We start from the raw sequence: 25680 nt of genomic DNA, 5'->3' as shown, positions 1-25680 counted from the left end.
CTGGGCTTGTTTACTGGGAAACCAACTGCAGGAAGGATGTGCTGCTCTGAGTGGCTGGAAGTAGGAATGAGAAAATAGGCAAGTGAATCCCTTCGGCTTTTTCATAATCTCTTCCCCTTTGTCCAGTGGACATCCCAAGGGACCCCAGCCTCCCACCACCCTGCAACACTTTTCCTCTAGCACCTCTTTTAACTCATTAAGGATGAAATTCAGACCTCAGCTGATAGAATAGGCTCTTGCCCCAGGCTTGCCTTAGCTGTCCTCCTTGGCCATACCTACTTGTCTCTGCTCCTTCCCTTCCCAAGGTATGCCTTAGCAGGTCTCACCTAGGACCCCTGTCTTTCTTCCTCTGGATCTGCCCAAATCCAAAGGCACCTTTGCAAATCTATTCAAATTCTACCTCCTCTGTGAAGGCATTCTTGCCTCAGTAGTATGACGTCATTACTCTTTTGTTCAAATTTTATGCTTCTTATTAGCCGAACGCCTTATCTGAAATTTGACAATATATTGTCTTAGACATAGTTATTTACTATTGGCAGGTATGACTGCAAATTCCTACAGGAGAGAGGCTGTCATAAATATTTGGTAGCTCCTGTAGTGGCTGACTATGTTCCTTGCTTATAATAGAAGCTTAAAAAATGTTTGTTGACTAATTGGTTTCATGCCACTTAAGATCAGATATCCCTAATTAAAGTAATGGAACTTTAAAAAAATGTAGTATACAAGCAAAGGGAAAAACCCTTTTGGAATGAAATGGGATATAAATAAACAGTAATAAATTATTATAAAACTTCCAAAACATTGTTATAAATTTATGATTTTTTCCCCTCTATTTGATGTCTGCTTCCTCAAGAAGTGATAAAATTTTTAATTAGAACTATTTGTATTTTAGCTCTGGGTTGACCTAAAATTCGGCTAGATGCCATCAGAGTTAAAATTCTCAGACTCCAGTGTTGAATGTTTACTTTATAACACTCTTTTATGGCTCATTTTAATATATTTACTTTTATCTCAGTAATATTTATTTAGTGTTTCTTTTCACAGTAATTCAGCTAGTTAATCTGAAACAGGTTGTTCAGCTAAAGGCATGTAAAGGATTCTAATAAAGGTCCAAATAAATAAGTCTTTAGAGGAGATTTAAACCTCTCCACAGAGTTGCCCAGTTTCATAGTCAGTGGACGAAAACTTTTCCTTTGTTAATGACAAGCATTGGCTTCAGGGTCATATTCCGTGAAGGTCAGTTGTACTCTAAGTTAGCAGAGGTCAAAAGTCTTGTGACTCTTTGAAAAACACCATTCATGACACATGTTTATTTCTATCCTAATGTACTAAAAGCACTGTTTTTGTAATAGCTTTATTGAGATATAATTCATAGATCATGCAATTTACTTGAAGTGTGCAATTCAGTGGTTTTTAGTGTATTCACAGCATAGTGCAAACATCACCACAACCGGTTTTAGAACATTTTCATCATCCCTCAAAGAAATCCTATATCTTTTAGCCATCATCCCCCAAATCTTCCCAACACCCACACTTCACCCTAGCCCTTGGAAACCACTAACCTACTTTCTGTGTCTACAGATTTGGCTATTCTGGATATTCCATGCAATATGTAGTCTTTTATGACTCTCACTTAGCATACATGCATGTTGCAACACGTATCAGTGCCTCATTCTTTTTATTTTTTGGACAAATAATGTTCCATTTTACAGGTATGCCATTTTTTTTTCTTTTTTATCCAGTTGAAGGACTTTTGGGTTGTTTCCAAAAGTGAAGTTAGTTTGATTCTTGCAACCAGTATATCAAAGCCTTTGCACTTGCTATTCCTTCCACTGGGAAGGGGTTCTTCCAGATTATCCTCAGGGTTCTGCTTCTTGGATATCAGCTTTTAAGAGATCCCTTTACTGACTACCCAAAACGTTAGTGCTCTCTTCCTTCTCTACTGTGTCACCTTGTTTTATGTATCTCCATGGTACTCATACCTATTGCTGTGCTGTGATGCATTTATTCCCTTGCTTGCTGTCTGCATCTCTTCCACTGGGACAAAAACCCCACAAATATAGGGATCCTGGCTGTTGAGCTAGCTGAGAAGCTGCTCCCAGGTTGCTGAGTGGTGCAGTGTGAGGACCATGTCTCTTGGCTGCTGAGGTCTGCTCTTGGTCACTGTCCTGCTGTTGCTAAGCTGACCCTTTGGGGATCGAGCAAATGTTAACCTTGCAGGATCCTCAAAAGCCTTGCCAAGGACCACTTAAGGGCTGCCATCTCTCCTACAGAGAATTGAATATTTGTTCTTGACTCTGTGCCTCACTTCCTATGACCATGGAAATGAAGGCAAGAAATTCTCTAAGTGGTCTCTGAGCCCAAAGGTTAGGCTCACTTGGCAGTATGAGATGTTAGGCTACCATAATCCTTCAGGTTATTTGGTTTTCCTTCTGAGATTTATTCTCATCCTCATTCTTGGAAAAAGAAGAAAACTGTGACCAGAATATTGGCCTACTTTCCTGCGGTCAGATAAACAGATGGAAGGCCTACTTTCTCATAAGATGCAAGGAGATAAGAGAATATATAATTTCTTCCAAGTTAACTTCTTGTACCTCGTTTTTGTATCTGGTTTGGAAAGCATAATATGCATGCCAGTTGGCCTCCAATCAGGACATTATGGACTCAATTCATTTGCTTCTGAGATTTGTGTCTTTGCTTAAGGGCCAGTTGAGGAGGCAACTGCAAATGGTGATGCACCCACAGTCCTATGTTGCTCTGGAGCGTTCCATTTTGCATTGATGACCCAAGCTTCATAACACTTGGAGACTCATAATGAAATGAGAGTGTCCTGAGTCCACTCTTGACCCCTCACTCACTCTCTGTGTAGCTTTGGGGTAATCCCTTCGCCTCTCTGAATCTGTCTGTCATTTGCAATAGGGATGTGCTAGCTCCCAGCAGTTTGTTATAAAGCTTCAGAAGACAAACATTTCTAAAGTTCTTGGCATAGAGAATGGTTTTGATTGTGTTCATACCCATCTGCAACATCTTCCTAGGACTTTTCATTTGTTCAGAATAATTGAATTCTTTTGGAATGGTAAAGGGAAATTTAAAAGCCACTCACATCCGGATGTCTTGTATGAGTTAGCTCAAACTATATGAAATTCAACTCATATGATAGTCAGCTCATAATGTGGCCATTTTGTATGGTTCAACTTATTAATTCTCTGTGTGTCTATTTCACAGTGAAAGAGGAGAAGAACAGAAAGCAAACGTGCAATGCCACTGGGTTGTGTTGAAACTAAGATTCCATTTTGTTTGGTCATGTAAGAGCATCAGCAGGTTACAAGAGACCAGGCTGCAGGGGATGGGTGGTGGGGCTGGGTATCGGGAGGAAAGTGTGAAGAATGTCAGAAGCAAGCTTGGTAAAGAAAGAGGCATTCCAGAGGCATCTCAGGGGATTCAAGTTTTTTATCTCAGTTTACTTTTATGTAAAATGGATTTGGTTCTCTTTCGTTAGCTCTGTCCTTCATTAAACAGAAACTCTCAAATCTTTCACCAGTAGTATTTGTTCATATGTCTGCTTAGTTCATTATAACTTTGAAATAAAGTTGTAATTGAGGGTTGACAGGGGGAAAAGAGTTGAAATCTAGAGAGTAAAGTATATAGATGATATTCCATAAAAATTCAAACTAATATGTTATTTCAGTTCATTACCTAGGCATTAAAAAAGGGAGTGTCAACTTATCTTTCAAGTTAGTTTCTTATCATTAAGAATCTAAAGAGTATTAAATCTGGTTACAGAGAGTAGCAATGTACTTCTTGAATGCAAAAGGAACATATGAGAGTAAGAAGGGAAAAATAATAAAAAATGAATTTAAGGTACATTCACTTCATTCAGAATCCAGTCTGCTGGTTGACCCAGCTCACCCAAGTGCTCAAAAGTTCGTGGGCATTGCATCATGTCACCCATGTCAGTTTCCTTGCTGCTCCATGTTTCGATTTGGAGCAGTTGCCTTGGTTTCACTTCAGCAATGGAAGGAGAAGGGGGATGGTCTTTTTTCCAAGGACCTAAAGCCACCAATGTGGTATTAATTAAAGCAACATGGGCAGGCTACGGTGGCTCAGCAGGTAAGAGTGCTTGCCTGCCATGCCCAAGGACCTGGGTTCGATTCCCGGTGCCTGCCCGCGTTAAAAAATAAATAAATAAATAAATAAATAAATAAATAAATAAATAAATAATTAATTAAAGCAAGAGACTATGTAAAATGTTTGGAGACCAGGTGAAGGGAACGATTTTATTTTTCATTATTTATTCTTAACTTCATTTGAAATAAGCATCACACGTAAGTATATGTGATTGACTTTACCTCAGAGGAGTAAAAACCAACTTGATTTTATTATCCAAAGCCCTTCAAAAGTCAAGAGTGGCCCAGGCCTGGAAGTAATAGTCAGGGAGTGGAGAGTTCCTGAACTCAGTCCTTTAGGGCTGAGCGCAAACTAGAGATCAGTGAGGAGGCTGGGCTGGGTCCAGGGGAGCTGTGGCTGTGCCTTTATGTAGGGTCCAAACAGAGGAGGTGGTGAGGAACATGGTAAAGTCTGCGGCATTGGGGCAACTAGAGACAGTACCTTTGGACTTGCTGATTGATTGGGGTTTTTGTGGAATAAATGGCATTATAGTAATCTCTCCTTGTTTCAGACTTGCTTCCTCCTCATTCCTTTTCCATGCTGTTACCAGATTAATTTTAAAGACTAATATAAAAGTTCAGGTCTTTAATCAAAGCTCTTCAGAACTTCACTCCATGGTCCACAGGACATAGAGCTAGTCCTCCTAGCTCACGGTCCTTGGTTACCTGACCCCTGCTTGCCTGCCTTTTTGTACCCTAACTCCCTCTTCCTTCACTCTCCCTACTCCCTACCACCTGTAGCTCTGCAGATGCACTAGACTCCTACCTTGGACCCCTTGCTGCTCCTTTTTGTGTATGTGTGTGGGGAGGGGGGTGTCATGGTTAGGGACAGGTGTCAACTTGGCCAAGTTGTGGTACCTGTTCATCTGATTGGGCAAGCGCTGGCTTGTCTGTTGCAATGAGGACATTTCATAGGATTAGGTCATGATCACGTCAGCTACATCCACAGCTGATTCCATTTGTAATCAGCCAAAGGGGAGTGTCTTCTGCAATTAGTGATGCTAAATCCAATCATGGGAAGCCTTTTAAGGAGGACTCAGAGGAGACAGGGCCCATTCCTGCTTTGGCTGGTGAGCCTCTCCTGTGGAGTTCATCCAGGCCATCCATTGGAGTCATCGGCTTTGCAGCCTGCCCTGTGGATTTTGGACTCTGCGTTCCTATGGTCATGTGAGACACTTTCATAAATTTTATATTTGCAAGTGTTCCCTGTTGATTCTGTTTCTCTAGAGAACCCTAACTAATACATCTTGGTACCAGGAGTGGTTCTTAAGGAACAGAATCTTAAAAATGGGTTTTTATGAATGGTTTTCTACTCTGACTGGGCTCAGAGACACTAAGGACTCTGATTCCCGTAATCAGAATGACACTCCCAATCCATGGACTGAGTTGGCAAAGGAGATAGTCAAAATATCATCATTCAATTCTCCTAATGCTTCGCTTGTACGAAGCCAGACTCTGGGGGATAATGTTTTTGACACCTTTACAGAGTTTTGTAGAAATAAGAGTTATAGAGATGTTGGTTGGTTGTTGTTAGATACACTGTCTACATTAAAGGGTGAAAGGGATGGACTTAAGGCTTCAAACAAGAAGCTTAAGTGCCGTCTGAAAGATGTAGAGGTTTCTATGAGTATCCTGAAGGAAAATTTTATTTCCTGTAGCCGTAGACTTGAGATCTCTGAAAATCAGACTCAGAATCTTATTGTTAGAGTAGCAACTTTACAACGTAAACTGAAATCCCAGTCTTGCATGGTGTCTGCCGTTAAAGTGAGGGCATTGATTGGAAAGGAGTGGGACCCTGAAAAATGGGATGGTGACATATGGATTGATAATGATGTTGGGGGTGAGGTTGAAACCCTAGACCATGCTGAGCCTTCTTTAGATAACCCTGTAATAGTCTGCCCTGAGGACATAGCCGCCCCACCTCCAGCCTGCCTTGAGGAATTGGCCACCCAACCTCCTCCTGAAGGGATTAGCCCTAGAGTTATTAATCCTGTTTCACCAGATGAAACTGCAAATGAAAGCCCTGAAGCAAACGGTTTGGAAGATATTTCTAATTCTTTTCATGACCCACCCCCACCACCCCTCATTTCTTCTAGACCTATAACTAGACTAAAGTCCCAACAGGCCCCTAAAGGTGAGGTACAAAGTATCACACATGAGGAGGTACGTTATACTCCAAAAGAACTGTGTGAGTTTTCCAATTTATATAGACAGAAATCAGGGGAATATGTGTGGCAATGGATCTTAAGAGTGTGGGATAATGGTGGGAGGAATATAAGGCTGGATCAGGCTGAATTTATTGATATGGGCCCACTAAGCAGAGATTCTGCTTTCAGTGTTATAGCTAGAGCAGTTAGAAAAGGTGTTAACAGCTTGTTTGGGTGGTTGGTTGAAACATGGATCAAAAGGTGGCCAACATTACCTGAGGTTGAAATGCCAGAACTGCCCTGGTATAATGTAGATGAGGGGATCCAGAGGCTTAGAGAGATTGGGATGTTAGAGTGGATTTATCATGCAAAGCCTGCTCTTACACCCCAGGAATGTCCAGAGGATGCACCTTTTACCAGAACAGTGAGAAATAAATTTGTGAGACTAGCACCATCATCCCTCAAGAGCTCTGTGGTTGCACTTCTCTGTAGGTCAGATATTACTGTAGAAACTGCTGTCACTGAGCTGGAATCCTTAAACACAATGGGGATGACAGGATCCCGAGTTGGCAGAAGCCAGGTGGCAGCACTTAATCACCAAAGACAGGGTAGACGTGGGTATTATAATAGACAACAAACTCAAAGGAGGCATCAAAATTATATGACACGCAGAGATTTGTGGCATTGGCTAGTAAATCATGGGGTGCCTAGAAATACAATAGAAGGGCAGTCTACTAAATTCTTGTTGGAGCTGTATAAACAAAAGAGTTCTAGGTCAAGGGAACAGAAGTCTAACCTGAATTACAAAAACACAGAGTCACGGCCCCTTAACCAATTTCCAGACTTGAAACAGTTTACAGACCCTGAGCCCCTTGAATGAAGGGGAGGCCAGGTCCCTATGGGGGAGAAACCTGTTACACTGCCACAAATTTATACTGTTAACCTTCCTCTAAGTCTTCCCCAAGGAGACCGATGGCCTTTTACCAGGGTAACTGTGCACTGGGGAAAAGGAAATGATCAGATATTTCAGGGATTATTAGACACTGGTTCAGAAGTGACATTAATTCCAGGGGACCCAAAACGTCACTCTGGACCACCAGTCAGAGTGGGGGCTTATGGAGGCCAGGTGATCAATGGAGTTTTAGCTTAGGTCCGTCTCACAGTGGGTCCAGTGGGCCCCCGGACTCATCCTGTAGTTATTTCCCCAGTTCCGGAATGTATAATTGGCATAGACATACTGAGCAACTGGCAGAATCCCCACGTTGGTTCTCTAACTCGTGCAGTGAGGGCTATTATGGTAGGAAAGGCCAAGTGGAAGCCACTAGAACTGCCCCTACCAAGCAAAATAGTAAATCAAAAGCAATACCGTATTCCTGGAGGGATTGCAGAGATTACTGCCACTCTTAAGGACTTGAAAGATGCAGGGGTGGTGATTCCCACCACATCCCCATTCAACTCTCCTATTTGGCCTGTGCAGAAAACAGATGGGTCTTGGAGAATGACAGTGGATTATCGTAAACTCAACCAGGTGGTAACTCCAATTGCAGCTGCTGTTCCAGATGTAGTATCATTGCTTGAGCAAATCAGTACATCCCCTGGTACCTGGTATGCAGCTATTGATCTGGCAAATGCTTTTTTCTCAATAGCTATTAGTAAGGACCACCAGAAACAGTTTGCTTTCAGCTGGCAAGGTCAGCAGTATACTTTCACTGTCCTACCTCAGGGGTATATCAACTCTCCAGCCCTATGTCATAATCTTGTTCGCAGAGACCTTGATCGTTTCTCCCTCCCACAAGACATCACACTGGTTCATTATATTGATGATATCATGTTGATTGGACCTAGTGAGCAAGAAGTAGCAACTACTCTAGATTTACTGGTAAGGCATTTGCGTGTCAGAGGATGGGAGATAAATCCAACAAAAATACAGGGGCCTTCCACCTCAGTAAAATTTTTAGGTGTCCAGTGGTGTGGGGCATGTCGAGATATCCTTTCTAAGGTGAAGGATAAATTGCTGCATCTGGCCCCTCCCACCTCCAAAAAAGAGGCACAACGCCTAGTTGGTCTTTTTGGATTTTGGCGACAACATATTCCTCATTTGGGTGTGCTACTCCGGCCCATTTATCGAGTGACCAGAAAAGCTGCTAATTTTGAGTGGGGACCTGAACAAGAGGAGGCTCTGCGACAGGTCCAGGCTGCTGTGCAAGCTGCTCTGCCACTTGGGCCATATGATCCAGCAGACCCAATGGTGCTGGAAGTGTCAGTGGCAAATAGAGATGCTGTCTGGAGCCTTTGGCAGGCCCCTATAGGAGAATCACAACGCAGACCCTTAGGATTTTGGAGCAAAGCCTTACCATCTGCTGCAGATAACTACTCTCCTTTTGAGAAACAGCTTTCGGCCTGCTATTGGGCCTTAGTAGAGACTGAACGCTTAACCATGGGCCACCAAGTTACCATGAGACCTGAGTTGCCTATCATGAGTTGGGTGTTGTCTGACCCACCAAGCCATAAAGTTGGGCGTGCACAGCAGCACTCTATTGTAAAGTGGAAATGGTATATACGAGATAGAGCCAGAGCAGGTCCTGAAGGCACAAGTAAGTTACATGAAGAAGTGGCACAAATGCCCATGGTTTCCACTCCTGCTGCCACATTACCTTCTCTTTCCCAGACCAGAGCTGTGGCCTCTTGGGGTGTTCCTTACAGTGAATTGACTGAGGAAGAGAAAACTCGGGCCTGGTTTACAGATGGTTCAGCACGATATGCAGGTACCATCCGAAAGTGGACAGCTGCAGCACTACAACCCCTTTCTGGGGTGTCCTTGAAGGACAGTGGTGAGGGGAAATCCTCCCAGTGGGCAGAACTTCGAGCAGTGCACCTAGTTGTTCATTTTGCTTGGAAGGAAAACTGGCCAGAGGTGCGTTTGTATACTGACTCATGGGCTGTTGCTAATGGTTTGGCTGGATGGTCAGGGACTTGGAAAGACCATAATTGGAAAATTGGTGACAAAGAGGTCTGGGGAAGAAGTATGTGGATAGACCTTTCTGAGTGGGCTGAAAACATGAGCACATCTGTGTCCCATGTGAATGCACACCAGAGGGTGACTTCAGCAGAGGAAGATTTTAATAATCAAGTGGATAAGATGACCCGTTCTATGGATACCAGTCAGCCTCTTTCCTCAGCAACTCCTGTTATTGCCCAATGGGCTCATGAACAAAGTGGTCATGGTGGTAGGGATGGAGGTTATGCATGGGCTCAGCAACATGGACTTCCACTCACCAAGGCTGACCTGGCTACAGCCACTGCTGAGTGCCCAATCTGCCAGCAGCAGAGACCCACACTCAGCCCCCGATATGGCACCATTCCCCGAGGTGACCAGCCAGCTACATGGTGGCAGGTTGATTACACTGGACCACTCCCTTCATGGAAGGGGCAGCGATTTGTTCTAACTGGAATAGACACATACTCTGGATATGGGTTTGCTTTCCCTGCACGCAATGCTTCTGCCAAAACTACTATCCGTGGGCTTACAGAATGCCTTATCCATCGTCATGGTATTTCACATAGCATTGCTTCGGATCAAGGAACACACTTCACAGTAAATGAAGTGCGGGAATGGGCACATGCTCATGGAATTCTCTGGTCTTACCATGTTCCCCATCATCCAGAAGCAGCTGGATTGATAGAACGGTGGAATGGCCTTTTGAAAACTCAATTACGGTGCCAACTAGGTGGCAAAAACTTGAAAGGCTGGGGTAATGTTCTCCAGGAAGCTGTGTATGCTCTGAATCAGCGTCCGCTGTATGGTGCTGTTTCTCCCATAGCCAGGATCCATGGGTCCAGGAACCAAGGGGTGGAAATGGGTGTGGTGCCACTCACTATTACTCCTAGTGATCCACTAGGAAAATTTTTGCTTCCTGTCCCTGCTACCCTGAGTTCTGCTGGTCTACAGGTTTTAGTTCCAAAACGGGGTGTGCTTTCTCCAGGAGAAACAACAGTGATACCACTGAACTGGAAGTTAAGATTGCCACCTGGCCACTTTGGGCTACTTATGCCTCTGGATCAACACACCAAGAAGGGGATTACATTATTGTCTGGGGTAATTGACCCTGACTATCAGAAGGAAGTAGGACTGCAACTACATAATGGAGGTAAAGAAGAGTTTTCTTGGAATATAGGAGATCCCCTGGGGCGTCTATTAGTACTACCATGCCCTGTGATTAAAATCAATGGAAAACTGCAACAACACAAACCAGGCAGGACCACTAATGGCTCTGAGACTTCAGGAATGAAGGTTTGGGTCACCCCACCAGGCAAAGAACCACGGCCAGCTGAAGTGCTTGCTGAGGGGAAAGGGAATATGGAATGGGTAGTGGAAGAAGGTAGTGATAAATATGAACTTCGACCACGTGATCAGTTACAGAAACGAGGACTGTAATGCTGTTTTGTTTGTGTTATACTATTTAAGTTGTAAGATATCCAGTTTAAGAATGAATGTTGCCCAAGGATTTGCACGCTATTCTGGAGAGATTTAATGTGTTTCCAGTTATATGCAGGACAGTTGAGTATTGTCAGGTAAAAGAAAATATGTGTGCTTATTTGTTTTCATTTGGAAATTAAGTATGGTCTAAGGTGATATATATATATATATATATATGTGCCAAGTTGACAAGGGGTGGACTGTCATGGTTAGGGACAGGTGTCAACTTGGCCAAGTTGTGGTACCTGTTCATCTGATTGGGCAAGCGCTGGCTTGTCTGTTGCAATGAGGACATTTCATAGGATTAGGTCATGATCACGTCAGCTACATCCACAGCTGATTCCATTTGTAATCAGCCAAAGGGGAGTGTCTTCTGCAATTAGTGATGCTAAATCCAATCATGGGAAGCCTTTTAAGGAGGACTCAGAGGAGACAGATTCCATTCCTGCTTTGGCTGGTGAGCCTCTCCTGTGGAGTTCATCCAGGCCATCCATTGGAGTCATCGGCTTTGCAGCCTGCCCTGTGGGTTTTGGACTCTGCGTTCCTACGGTCACGTGAGACACTTTCATAAATTTTATATTTGCAAGTGTTCCCTGTTGATTCTGTTTCTCTAGAGAACCCTAACTAATACAGGGGGGAATGGGGAGAGGGCTTTGCTATTGCATCTTGGTGGAACCCTTCCGTCTCATTTCTTTTGGCACTTGCCTAATTTCTACACACCTTTTAGTATGGGTTCATTGTTATACTCATTGTGAAACCTTCTCACACCAGTACCCCATGCTCTGGCAGAGTTATCTGCTCCCTGCTTTGAGTTTTTGTAGAGCTTTAGTGTCTGTCCTTTGGTTTCCCCATCTGCAAATTTGAGATATTTGTGTTTTCCTTTACAGGACAGTTGTGAGGATTAACTGAATTAATTGACTAGAGCCCTTAGAACAATTTGGCTCATACTAAGTGTGAACCTTGGTAATTGTTACCATTACATCATCTTGTCTGGCCCTCCTATTATTTTCCATACCACAGTGTCTAATTACTTGTGTATCCTCCCCAACTGGATTCTGAGTGTGTTGGTCATCCTCACGTCCTAAGTCCCTGGCATAATTCCTGTCATATTTAGTCATCATTGTTGTCATCATGATTGTCTTCAGAAGCAGCAGTGATAAGAGCCACCATTCATGGTCATTTACCATGTGCCTGAAACTTTTGCCCCAGGTTTCTGACATGAAAGTGCTGGAGCCAGGATTCAAATTCAAGTTGTCTGACCTTAGGACTTGTTTTGGGATAAGTTCCATACATTCCCCCCAAACTGAAGGTGCCTGGTAAGCATTTGGGTGGAGGGATGGATGGAAAGGAAAAAGGAAATTGAAGCAGTGTTTTTCTGCATCAAATTTATACAAAAACCCACCTTGAGAAGGTAATAACTGAATGAACGTGGAAATTGTTCTGCAGTATTCTAGTTTCAAGGAGAAAGGGAATTTCCCTGCAATGGTATGGCTGGGGCGTGGGGGCAAGGAGCTGCCTGCTACATTTGCCCTCCTGCTCAGGGTCTCTCAGATGCCATCCATCAAAGAGGCTTGCCTTGGTACACAGCTTAATTTCTGTGTTTAGGCCGTTCTAAGAACATCGGTCAAATCTTTTGATAAAGGCTCGTGCCTCATTCCATTTTCGGCTTCACTGATCACAGATTTTACTGCTGAAGCTGAAAAAGAACTAAAGAAAGTGGTGAATTCTGAAAACCAGTCCTTAAGGAGCAGGTGCAAAGCCTTGTGTTTGGAACACAAGGTTTGGAGTATTTTCCCTGGCAGCAGAATTAACGTTCACATAACCTCCCTGTAACTGTGAACTCGGGGAGTTGTTCCAAGTTGTTCTCATATGAAAGTCAACCGTGGGAGGCACAGACTATGTGAAGTTTCCTTGTTCCAATCAAGCTGTTTAATGCCTGAAAATCTTGTCTCTTCCCCTGTCCCCATCATAATATCTTATATGTGTGTGGAATGCTTTAATGAATGTTTTGTGTGTACATTCTCATCAAATTCACAGACTGAGGTACACAGTGAGATGGTATTTTTTCAGTTCCTCAGAAAACCAAGACTCAGGGAAGTTAAGATTTGCCCAGAGTCAAGCAGCCAGTGATAGAAAAACCTGGATTTAAGCGCTTGTCCTTGGGTTCTGAGAACTGTTCTGATCTACTGTGCCAAAATGTTCAAAGACCTAAAGCTTCTTTAGGTCCAAGACTAAGTCACTTATTTGTTGAGGTGCCACAGAACTCAACACAGTTCTGGTTACCCAATAGGTCTCAACAAATACTTATTAAATTAAGTTGAACAGAAGTATTGGAAAACTTGATGCTACAACCAGTAATGGGAATGCTCTATAGAACAGAGTTTCTCACGAAAACCAATACCTTTGTTAACTTAGCTGTGCCTTATCTTATTTGGGGTGGATGTTTTATCTTCCTTGGCTAGTTTGATAATGTCTTCAGTGTTCACCCATTGTGGGTTCCAGCCAACGCTTTCTGAGTAAGCCCTGAAAAGGATGTGATTAGGGGCTGGAACAGAATTTTATTCAACACTATCAGAACCCTCAGAGATAGGCGATTTCCTTTCATGGGAAAAACAAATGTTCATCCTTCACATTGACACAAGTCATAGTCCCCATTCAACCTAGACTTTCCCCTGGGGAAGTTAATGCCACTTCCTTTGTCCAAAAGGAAAATAGCTCAGTTACTTCTGGACTAAAGAGCTTTGGGACACTTTTCTTGGTTTATGGTTAAATAGCCTTGTTTTTGGTAATCAATTCAAAATGTCCCCAGGAGGGTTCCATAGCAGAAGACCTTTCTCTTAGATGCCGGATCATGTGGAGAAAAATCTTGGTCTGAAACCTAAGATTGTCTTCTCTTCCTATCTCCTTTCCTAGCTGCCTTGGACCCTTGGACAACCCTTTGAGCAAAGGTTGCCTGCTTCTGTCTTCAGCACCTTTGCAAATGCTGTACTTTGGTAAATGCAAGCCTAGATGTAGAATGAGATGGCTTTCATTTGGAAATTGGCCATCCATTTTGATTAGATGTATTAGTTTAATAAACCTCAAATTGATAATGGTACCTCCCATGGAAACAAAGATAATTTGTTATTGATCATGATCCTGTCCTCTGATGTAAACTCTACATTTATTTTGTCTTGTAAAAGCCTGTGGTATCATCCTTATGCAATCTGAAGGAGACAGGAAAGGGGAAGAGTGGAGGGAATGGAAGAAAGCTCCCCAAATACACACAAGATATGTTTGCTCTATTGTTCTGTTACCTGCTTTCTCTAAAAATTTTATAGATTAGCTTTTATAATCCACTTTGAAATGTTTGCCATTTTTTAAAGCAGAGCAGTCTTTGCAGCTTGGGCAGAAGGTCATTTTATACAAAATGTTCACTCATGTGCAACAAAGCTTATTTTGTCTACAGGAACAAAGAAGGTTCCTTAAAAGGTGTTTTTCTTTAAAGAAACAGTCATCTTGACAGTTGATTTATAAGTGCCATTTCTATTAGAATTGAAAAGTAAAAACATTTGTATCAATAATGATTCCTGAGTATTATTAAGCTGCCAGATATGATTCTAACGGCAGTTCCAGCACTACTTTGTGGGAGGCAGCCATGTCTTGGAGGTCTTGTTGTCTGCTTGTATCCTGCTCTCTCCATGCTGTTGATTTTGTCCTGTCATTTCCTGATTTTCATCTAGTCATCCATGGGGCCTCTGGGTAGGTCTCTGAGCTCTAGCCATTCTGAAATAATTACTGTTTTTAGAACATTTTCTTTTTTCCAATACTTTGTATGAAATGTCCCCTTTTCGGCACCTCTCCTTCCCATGACTACCATCTCTTTGCTTTTCGGACTCAACTTAAATGCCACTTCTAGGAAGATTCCTTGGCCTTTAGGCCAGATTCTTTGGTCCTCTTGTTTCCCCAACCAAAGAACTTATCACTTTATACTGAAAGAGCAGATTTCCTTGTGTGTATCATTCACCTTCTGTAAACCACCATACATTGTTCCTGCTTGTTTTTTTTAAATTTTTTGTTATATATTATATATTCACATACCATGTAATCACCCAAGGTATATAGTCAGTGATTCACAGTATCATCATATAGCTGTGCATTTATCATCACAATCGATATTTTTTCTTTTTTGTGAAAAATAACATATATACAAAACAATAAATTTCAAAGCACATCGCAACAATTAGTTGTAGAACAGATTTCAAAGTGTGGTATGGGTTACAATTCTGCAGTTTAGGTTTTTACTTCTAGCTGCTCTGAGATACTGGGGACTCAAAGAAATGATTCAGCAATCCTACTCATTTGTTAAACCCTATCTTCTCTGTATAACTCCACCATCACTTTTGATCTTTCTCCCAATCTTTAGGAATATTTGGGCTATGCCCACTCTGACTGTTTCATCTTGAAGGGGCTGTTGCTCATATGGAATACAGGGATGGGATAGTTGATGTTCCTAAGAGCTGGTCCTTCTGCATTTGAGGACTTATCTGGTCCAGGGACCCGTATGGAATAAACCACCATATATTGTTTTACGGATCACTAGTGGTACTAGTCTCACATTTTGGGAAATAGATGTCTAATTGCTCCCAGTTCAGAAGCAGCAAGGGTTAAAGCAAAGATGAATCTGCATTGTCACAGAGCAATACATACCTTATTCTGAGAACAGAAGGGAAGGGAATTCAATACCAGAAGGAACGAAAATGTAAATTTGAATATCTGAACTTTCTTTTCTCAATTTAATGGTTATGGTTCTTAATCTGGTGGTTTCTGACCCTGGTACAAGAGAGGAGTATTTGAAATTAGTCCTCGGAATAAATCAATCTCATTTTGTTCACTTCTCCAGAGGCATCTTTTGATAGGCTAACAGCCCCAATGAGTGTGGAGATTTTTCATTGTTACTTCTAGAATAGATTCAGTTTGAAATATGTGACTTTGGAGAGGACCTAGGCATGGTCTGTCATCACCTCTGTAGAATGTCAGCGTCTTGAGCTCAAGCCCTGCCATATAACCCAGTGCAGGTTAACATTAGACCCCACGTAAAGACTAATCTGCAAAAGGTATAACTCTTTTTCCATCACACTCTAGTTCTTAAAAAGAAAGCCACTCCTCTCTCTCTGAGCCAGTTCCTCTCTCTCTAAGCCAACTCAGCTGGTGAATTCACTGTCCACCCCCACCCCTCCCACCCCGCTTCCATGGGACATGACTCCCAAGGTTGCAAATCTCCTTGGTAACATGGGATAGAACCCCCAGGATGAGTCAGGACCCAGCATCATAGGCTTGAGAAAGCCTTCTTGACCAAAAGGGGGAAAAGAGAAATGAGACAAAACTAAATTTCAGTGGCTGAGAGATTTCAGAGACTCAAAAGGTTACCCTGGAGGCTACTGTTATGCATTCTATAGTTGATGGTGTATTGAAGTAGCTGGAGGGAAGTACCTGAAACTGTAGAGCAGTGCTCCAGTAGCCTCGATTCTTGAAGACAATTGCATAATGATAATAGCTTTTACAATGTGACCATGTGATTGTGGAAACCTCGTGTCTGAAGCTCCTTTTATCCAGGGTGTGGACAGATGAGTAGAAAAACATGGCTAAAAATAAATAAATAATAGGGAGGACAAAGGATAAAATAAATTGGGTAGATTGAAATACTGTGAGTCAATGAGAGGGAGGAGTAATGGGTATGGGATTTATGAGTTTTTTCTTTTATTTCTTTTTCTGGAGGTGATGCAAATGTTCTAAAGACGATTATGATGATGAATACACAACTATGTGATGATGTCATGAGCCATTGATTGTATAACGTGTGAAACGTATATGTGTGAAGATATGTTGATAAAAATATGAAAAAAAAAAAGCCACTGAATGTGGTGTAAGAAGCAGGTGAACCATGCCATAGAGGGTGTGGTTGTCTCAGTAATTATTACTACTCATTGATTACTTGGTCGCTTTTCCTGCTGATTTGAAGGAAAACTGATCTCTGACTATGGTATTAATGACAATTTAATAGCTAGCTCCAAGTTAATCATCAGTGCAAACCAAATCCATGTTAATGATTATAGATTTTCTTTAGAGTAACTCCAGCTGGGTTTAAACCTATTTTTCAGGAAAAAAAATTATGTATGCATTTTAGCAAAATGGCAATTAAACGTCTTGGTATGAGTCTTGAGTGTATTATTACAAAACATTAAATGAAAGCCACTAACTATATTAAGTGCTTTGAAATCTTTGCTAAATCCAACATCCCATTATAAAATATTTTACAAGGTAAAGCTTTTTGGCTTTAATATAAGAAATAAAAATAGCTCTTTGTCTTTACTATTCCATACAATATTTATATTTCTGTTTTGCTTTAAGGCCTTTATTCCACAATTTCACCCTCCTCTGCCTTATTTTAGGAATTTTTATTTTTTAAAAATAACTTTTCATTTGTACACAATTTGTTCATTCTGATAGAATCAGCAGGAGTTCAGTAGTAAGTATGGTTGCATAATTACATTTTTCTATTATCTTTCCCACCTCTCACCACGCATTTCTTTCCTTCTTTTCGCCCCTATACAAGCCCAAATGACCATAAGCAAAAATAAAGTAAAGCAAACAGAACCAAAAAAAGAATCATTTTCTTCTTCCGATTCAATTTTTACTTTGACTTGGTGTCATATATCCCTCCTTCTGGGCCATGAAGAAAGTTTGACCTCTCAGATGTCTTTAACCCTAGCCTTGATATAAGTATTGTGGGAGAGGAAATGGCTACTGTTCCTTCTGCAGTGTGATATGGATATACATGGGGTCACTGTAACAAGAAATAAGATGTGATTTTAAATGAAATGGCTTTAATATCTCCACTATGCCCCTCGGCAGCTTTGCCTTTACCACTGCTGTAAATACTGTCCATGGTCCGTGGCTTCTAGCATTTCTTATTTATGAAGGTAGCTCTTGTTTGGATTTATTTCAGTAAAATGGAAGAGTTATTTTGAAATATAGAAAGTCAGTGAAATGTTTGTCACCTCATGAATTACAGCCTTTAAACTTGTAGGGACTTTGTTCAAAAGCCAGGATGTATATATTCCAGTATATTAGTATCATTTTTATTGAGTAAAGACATGCTTTGTCATTACAGGGGGGAAGAATCTGTAGCAAAACAGATCCCTGTCTCAAAGCTTTATTTCCAGTGTTCAGTTTTAATTAAAAGGCATATTCACAATTCTATAATCCTATTTGCAGATCCAAAAAGGGAATTCGTATTAGAGAAAATTAACTTATTCTTATTAAAAGCACACTGCCTTTCTAATAAGTAAAATAGAACAACAGTTTCCCCCAGGCCCTGCGGTGGTTCCTTATATAATAATTTAATAATTAGCAAAGTCAAATGGAATTTTCTTACCTGTGAGTGATAATTAAATTTATTGTTTAAACATGCTTCATTTGAGTTAGGTGATAAAGACATGTGCCGAGGAAAGAGACAGTATAGACTGTTATTTCTACTGGCAAGCATCAGAATTTGAAGTTCGTTGACTTTCTTAAATAATACTTCATTTATTTTTTATTTTATTAACGGTAGGAATTTCTGTCTCCAGGATTTGTTTTAGGTAAATTTATGGTACATGGTTTCCTTCTTACACAATACTCCTGCTAACTCATTTGCCTTTTTAAATGGGAGAAAGTTCAGCTATCCTTTGTTCTTTCTGCACATTACACGAAACTTGATGGGCTATGCTGTGTGTCCTTACCATGGTGTGCAAGAGCTGAGCCCGCTTTGGGGGCTTTCCCATGAAATTTTCCGGGTATGTAGGTCTGTCTCTCACTGACATCAGTGCAGTGGGCACGTAGGGGTAACCTCATGGCTAATTCGATGAAGGTTCATCCTGTCAGAGCCTTCTTCCAAAGTATTTATTTGCTTCAGATGAAACAATTATTATGTGTAGTAGGATGACCTGTTTTTTTTTTTTTAATCATACCTTCCTAAAGCTTTGTAGTGATCATCATGGGAAAATACCTTCATGGAAACAAGAAAATGCATGAGGTAAAGCAAGTTTAAAAGCAAACTCACAAAAGCATGTGGCAAATTTAATTTGAAAATGAACATAGAAACTGGCCCTTAGTGTCAGGTTCTCATGGACTTGTAGCACACAGCACTGTGTTCTGGCTCATCGTGGTACTTGGTAGAGTATCACTGCATTGTTTGCACTGCTTTACCATCCGGTGCCCTGTACCTTGTATTGCAGTGTTTGTGGTTGAAATATAATTCATTCTATATAATATGAATATGTATAATAATATATAGACATACATAATATGCATGTATACATAAAATGCTATATATGAAATGCATTTCATGCTTTGCTTTTTTATGATAATTTTAACTTACCTGTTATTTTCGTCTTGTTCTTTATTTGTTGGTCTCACTGCTTTATTGCCTTTTTCATTTCTAATCCCTTACTTTCCCCAGTGTTACCTGTCTTGGTCATCAAGAAATTTTATTTTGTCCTGATCTTTTGGACATTTTGTTAACATTTCTTCTCTGGGTTCTCAGAGTCCTTAGACACCATTGAAAAAATAACTTATGAATTTGAATAAATAAATGCTCAAATGCATGGCTTTTTGATAACATAAAGGCTCAGAAATTCATGATTTTGTATATACTCTATGATGCTCAATTTGTAACCAATTTTATGATACATGCATTTTAAATGTATTACAAAGAATAACTGAATAAGTTCAGAGAAACACATTGCTTATATCACTGGCTGTCACTCATCTGTCAGTGTCCACATAGATTTGCAAATTATATCATGTGACCCTGGAAACCTGACAAGCTTCAGTGACTAGGATGATTCCAAAAAGGCTGAGACCTTCACTGATATGAACTGCATTAGTGAATAAACTTGGAGAATTTCGTTGGTAACAGAGACCATCAGTAGATAGAAATAGGGTAAGATATTGGGTAATTGGAGCTGAAGGGATACAGATTGTGCCCTTCAGCTGGCAATTACCCAAAGGGACTCAATGTAAAAACTCAGAAATGGACAGCACAATACTACCTAACTGTAATACAGTTATGTTAGAACACTGATTAAAGCTGAATGTGAGAATGATAGAGGGAGAAGGGCTGGGGGTACAAATGAAATCAGAAAGAAAGATAGACGATAAAGACTGAGATGGTATAATCTAGGAATACCTAGAGTGTATAATGATAGTGACTAAATATACAAATTTTAAAATGTTTTTGCATGAGGAAGAACAAAGGAATGTCATTACTGCAGGGTGCTGAAAATAGATGGTAATTAATATTTTAAAATTTCAACTTATGTGTGAGATTTAAAGTAAAAAATGTTTATTTGGTACAAAATTTATCTTTTGACTAGCACATTTCCTAATATAACTTGTGTAGACAGCTTAACTGAACACCATAAGTACATGGAACCTTGAATAGGATATGAGATTTTGTTGGTTTGTCGAGAGTGATGCCCCGATAAATCCCAGAATGATTTGAACAGAGAATAAAAAAGTATTTGCAAGGTTCCCTTCAGCGAATGGTGAGAATGGGGGAAAATTCAACTTCCCCAAGTTGAGAATATTCTCACAAGCAGTGTGTTCAACCAAAGCTATAGGCTGAGTGCCCAGTCTTGGGGTTTGTTCATATGAAACTTAACCCCACAAAGGATAGGTTAAGCCTACTTAAAATTAGGCCTAACAGTCACCCCAAGAGAACCTCTTTTGTTGCTCAGATGTGGCCTCTCTCTCCAGCCAACACAATAACCAAACTCACCACCCTCCCCCTGTCTACGTGTGACATGCCTCCCAGGGGTGTGGACCTTGGCAATGTGGGACAGAAATCCTAGAATGAGTTGAGACTCAGCATCAAGGGATTGAGAAAACCTTCTTGACCAAAAGGGGGAAGAGTAAAATGAGACAAAGTGTCAATGGCTGAGATATTCTAAACAGAGGGAGAGGTTATCCTGGAGGTTATTCTTGTGCATTAAGTAGATATCACCTCGTTATTCAAGATGTAATGGAGAGGCTGGAGGGAACTGCCTGAAAATGTAGAGCTGAGTTCCAGTAGCCATGTTTCTTGAAGATGATTGTATAATGATATAGCTTTCACAATGTGACTGTGTGATTGTGAAAACCTTGTGTTTGATGCTCCTTTTATCTACCTTGTCAACAGACGAGTAGAACATATGAAATAAAAATAAATAATAGGGGGAACAAATGTTCAAATAAATTTAGTTTGAAATGCTAGTGATCAGTGAAAGGGAGGGGTAAGGGGTATGGTATGTATAAATTTGTTTTCTGTTTTCATTTTATTTCTTTTTCTGAATAGATGCAGATGTTCCAAGAAATGATCATGATGATGAATATGCAACTATGTGATGATATTGTGAATTACTGATTATATATGTAGAACCGAATAATCAAAATAGGAATGTTTGCGTTTGTTTGGTGTTTTTTGGTATTTAAAAAAATAAAAATAAAAAAATTAAAAAATTAAAAAAAGGCTGAGACCCAAGTAAGGTGTAGGGTGAATGTATCCAATCTTTATAGATAGTGTCTCTCCTTTTTCTTTTTAAATTACTCACCTCCATTTTATGTTTCTCTTGTTAAGTAATTCTTACGGTAAAAATGCATATATAAAAATATTTTAGGAAGATAAATGAGGATCTTGAAGGGTTGGTGAGGCTCATTAATCAAGGTATCGGGAATGAGGTCAGATGTGGGTTAAGTGTTGTTTTTAGCCAGTGGCTTTCAAACTTTAGAAGCATCATCATCACTTGGAGCCTTCCTAAAACAGTTTGCTAGGCCCATCCTCAGAGCTTCAGATTCAGCAAGACTGTGATGGGTGAAGTGGATGCTGCTGATCCGAGGCTACTCTTTGGGAACCACTGCTCTAGGGTAACTTTTCTATGCATTTTGGAGGAGAAAACTGATGCCCAGAAGAGGGAAAAGGACTTGCCCAAGATCTTACAACTGTAGCTGGTTAGCATCAGACTAGAATTACAGCCCTCTTCTGGCTCTGGCCCTGTAATGTTCTCTGGGGTCATTCTTTAATTGTCCAGAGAAGGAGATGTCCCCTTTCTGACCGTCTGAAGGGAATGTGGGAAACCAGATTTGCTAATCCCTCTCAGATTCTTATCTGTGGGTGGATATGTCTCTGGCTGTCCTCTTTCTTTATGTGTCCTGTGGTGAGACAGGGCTTCAGTTCTCTATATTAGTGTTTAATGTTATCCAAATATATTTCAGCATCTTCATTTCCATGTTCAATTTATTATTATGCCATGGGACATTTTATCTGTTTGTGGCCATTTTGAGATTAATACAAATGTCATCATTTCTGAAATGTGACCTATTCAGATCTGTGTTATGTCAAGAAAAAGCAAGTTAAGGGCAGCATAAGGTATAAGGCTAACCATGGGAAGAATAAAAATGGTGAGTTTAAATTGGCTCTAAAAGTTTTGCTTTATTATTTCACTTAATGAGACTTTTCCCCAATATCCTCTAGCCTCTATTTCATGGTGGGAAATGACTTACTGTTGCCAAATTCAAATGAAAACAAAAGTGATTTTGATAGTTGATTAATTGTTTTTAAATGAAAACATGTCTTGAAGTTGTTTTCATGAGAATATGAATTGGTTGAATTTAGTTGACTAACAAAAATAACATGTTACATTTTTGTGGGTGCTGCTTATTGATTTAATATCAATTATTTCCTTATTGGGATACAAATTGTCAAAGATGATATGGATGCATTGATAAAATGCAAATGACTATCACTTAATAATTATGTATTAGAACTAGATACAGAAATAATTGACCTTGAATGGCTGGGGGAATTAAATTAAGTACTCTTTTCCAAATCATTGAGGGAGAAAGCCCACTTAGAGTTGCAGTCAGTTCAATTCAAGAAAGCTTGAATGAATAAAGGCCTTCAATACCTAAGGAATGTACAAATCTGGAGTCCACTTGGAGCCTCAAGGGCCAGTGTCTTTGAAATGTTCTAAAATGGTTGCAGAACATGTGTGCGTTTATAGACACACATAATAATTAATATTTGTTGGAAGAAGTAATAAATGAATGACAAAGGCCTAAGTGCATTGTTTTCACCGTAGGCTGTTTTTTCTTTTCCTGAATCTTTTAAAAATTTAATTTTGACACTGGTGTGATTATTTTCAGTTTCATGGGGGCAAAGATATCAGGTCACATGACATACCATGTCATGATACAATTTGTCGCTTTGGACAGGGAGAAACGTCATTCTCTCCACACTGTAGCAGCGCGTTCCAGGCCCCCCTCTGATATCTAACACTGCCTTCTGTCTTTTCAGCGTCTTGTGGAGGCTGCAGAGGAAGCGCACCTGAAACACGAATTTGATGCGGACTTGCAGGTAGGTACCTGATTATAGTTTGAGTTAAATTCTCCTGTGTCTTTGCTGCCAAAGGAGGGTTATCAAGTTTCAGTGGCTGGAAGAGGAAAACTGGGCTTGTGTGAGGATAATACAGAGCTTGAATACATAATCTTTTTTTGTTTGACAAGGCAGGATATTGATCCTCAACCCTTTCTCCATCATGGCAATTATAAGGGGTGATATCACCTACTCATATGTGTACAACCAGATTTCGATGAACTCTTCCCCGATTTGGAGGGAATAAAATCAGTAAATTGACAATAATCACCAGAGCTCTTGATGGAAAACTGATAAGATAGGTGTATTAGATTCAGTTGTCAACTTGTCCAGGTGAGCATACCTAGTCTTGTTGCTGCGGACATAAGCCAATGGTACTTGAACCTCATCTGTTGCTAATTACATCTGCAGTCGGCTAGGAGGTGTGTCTGCTGCAATGAATGACTGGTTTGACTTAATTGGCTGGTGCTTAAATGAGAGAACACAACGTAGCACAGCCTAAGCAGCTCAGCATTCCTCATCTCAGCACTTGCAGCTCAGCCCAGGCCTTTGGAGATGGAGAAAGAAGTAACCCCGGGGAAAGTTGTTGGAACCCAAGGGCCTGGAGAGAAGACCGGCAGAGACCATCCTGTGCCTTCCACGTAAGAAAAAGACTCAGTGGAAAGTTAGCTGCCTTTCCTCTGAAGAACTAGCAAAATAAATCCCCTTTTATTAAAAGCCAATCCGTCTCTGGTATGTTGCATTCCCGCAGCTAGCAAACTAGAACAATAGGCCACAGAATGTTTCCAAATCCCACCCCCCTGGCTGCAACTGGAAGTACAAGTGGGTGAAAGCAATGTCGTGATGGATCTAACTGAATTGACTGCTGATTATACTTAAAAATTAACTCATTCTTAGACTAGGGATTTGAGCATCTATTTAATGAGTTTCTTATAGTAGATCTCACATGGCACACCTGTGTCTGGTTAAGAAGAATTTTCATGTTGACATATATAGAAAACATAGTAAAAGGTAATGAGTGAATTGAATAAAACTTGGCGGTTGCTTTGTCTCTCCTGAAGGAACTTTTATCTGTATTGTCATTTTGACTTCTGTGGCTTTTCTTCACTGCTAGGAAAATGGAGGGACCAAAGGAAGCTTAATTCTTAATTCTGTGCTTCGCTAGCACCTATCTCTTTTAGTGGAATGTAGCCACAGTTAGGAAATGGTGTTTATCTTGCTATGTTTTCCTTCATGTGGAAAAGACAGAAACAAACATAAACCTTTAAGCACACAGCAAAAAAGGAAATACCAAAGGCGGCCTTTGGCTGTTTCTTTCTCTTTTAGAAGAACCTCTTGTCATTATACCCATCTGTCATCACCCCCATCTATGTCTTTTGTTTTGTAGGTAAAAATGCCCAGTCAAATGGGATTATTGAGGAAAATTTAATAAAGTTTTCAAATGTGAAATGGGTAAGAGAAGCCAGCAGTGGTCTTGTGCTCCAAGGCTGATCACTGTGGGGATCCTTTAGCACTCCGAGGCCTTAGGGAGCAGGGGGTGGGGGTAGTTGCAAGAACCCAGGGAGTGTAGCTGTAAGGAGACGATATTTGATGGCTCTCCTGTTTCCTGACCTTTTGAATTCATCTGGAAGCTTGTTGATGTAATTGATGTTGTCCAGCCTCCTGACTCACTGAGCTGGGTAGGAAAGGATAAAAAATAGGTCTGAAGGGGAAAATGGAAATTCTGAAGCCCACCTTCTACGTATTATTTTCAGGCATAATATCCAATATGTGGAGCAAACAGAAACAGGCTTGTATCAGAGAGTAGGAGGTTCTAGAGGGAGACAGAGAAGCACAGAGGATTATTGGTAATGCTGGGAGAGGAGTGGAGAAACTGACACAACTATTTCAGAAAAGCTTCAAGAGAAGGGGCAGAGGAGCAAACTGAGTCTAGCAAGGAGAACCTTGCCTTCTGCAGCCACACCAACATTGCGGCTTCACCAAGACTCAAGGGCCATTTCCTGGCACCCTTGTCTTTAGTGCGATTTGTCTTCAGAGGGTTTGGGCTTCCTGAAGTAGGCCAGAGGGATTTAATGGAAGCATCAGGAATCACCTTTGGAAGTGTAAAGATTGTGAGGACCTCTTGAATATGTTGCCCAGGGAAGCTGTCTCTGTCTCCTTAGGAGTTCCCAAAGCCTTTTCAGGAATATTCTGCTTGTAAATGACAGAGATCCAACTGAAATCTACTTAAATTGTATTAAAACATTGAATAAAATAAGAATTCATGAGTTCACGTAGATAATAAATAAGCAACATATGATAGATTGGTAGATAAATGTATAAATCAATGAGAAAGGAAAGCTCATAGAGTTAGAATATCAGCTGATAAATATAATAGTGATGGAGTTAGAGAATTATGGCTATAATCTATTCAGGTAAGATTCATCAATGGAAACTGAAGCTAGTCGGTAAAAGTTT

The 25680-nt window shown here is 40.6% G+C and overlaps 1 protein-coding gene across 1 annotated transcript in view; it reads left to right on the top strand.

Annotated features, from left to right (window-relative positions):
* Nucleotides 1-25680, top strand: part of CACNA2D3 (calcium voltage-gated channel auxiliary subunit alpha2delta 3) — a 987429-nt gene that overhangs the window by 268938 nt on the left and 692811 nt on the right. The window contains exon 4 of the mRNA XM_077128978.1: nucleotides 23146-23205. Coding sequence (XP_076985093.1) covers nucleotides 23146-23205 — 60 coding nt within the window. The remainder of the gene's footprint in view (nucleotides 1-23145; nucleotides 23206-25680) is intronic.

Source organism: Tamandua tetradactyla, chromosome 15 (genome assembly GCF_023851605.1).
Source record: "Tamandua tetradactyla isolate mTamTet1 chromosome 15, mTamTet1.pri, whole genome shotgun sequence".
Classification (NCBI taxonomy): domain Eukaryota; kingdom Metazoa; phylum Chordata; class Mammalia; order Pilosa; family Myrmecophagidae; genus Tamandua; species Tamandua tetradactyla.
The sequence above is the reverse complement of the archived record's forward strand: the minus strand, read 5'-3'. Positions and strand labels throughout refer to the sequence as shown.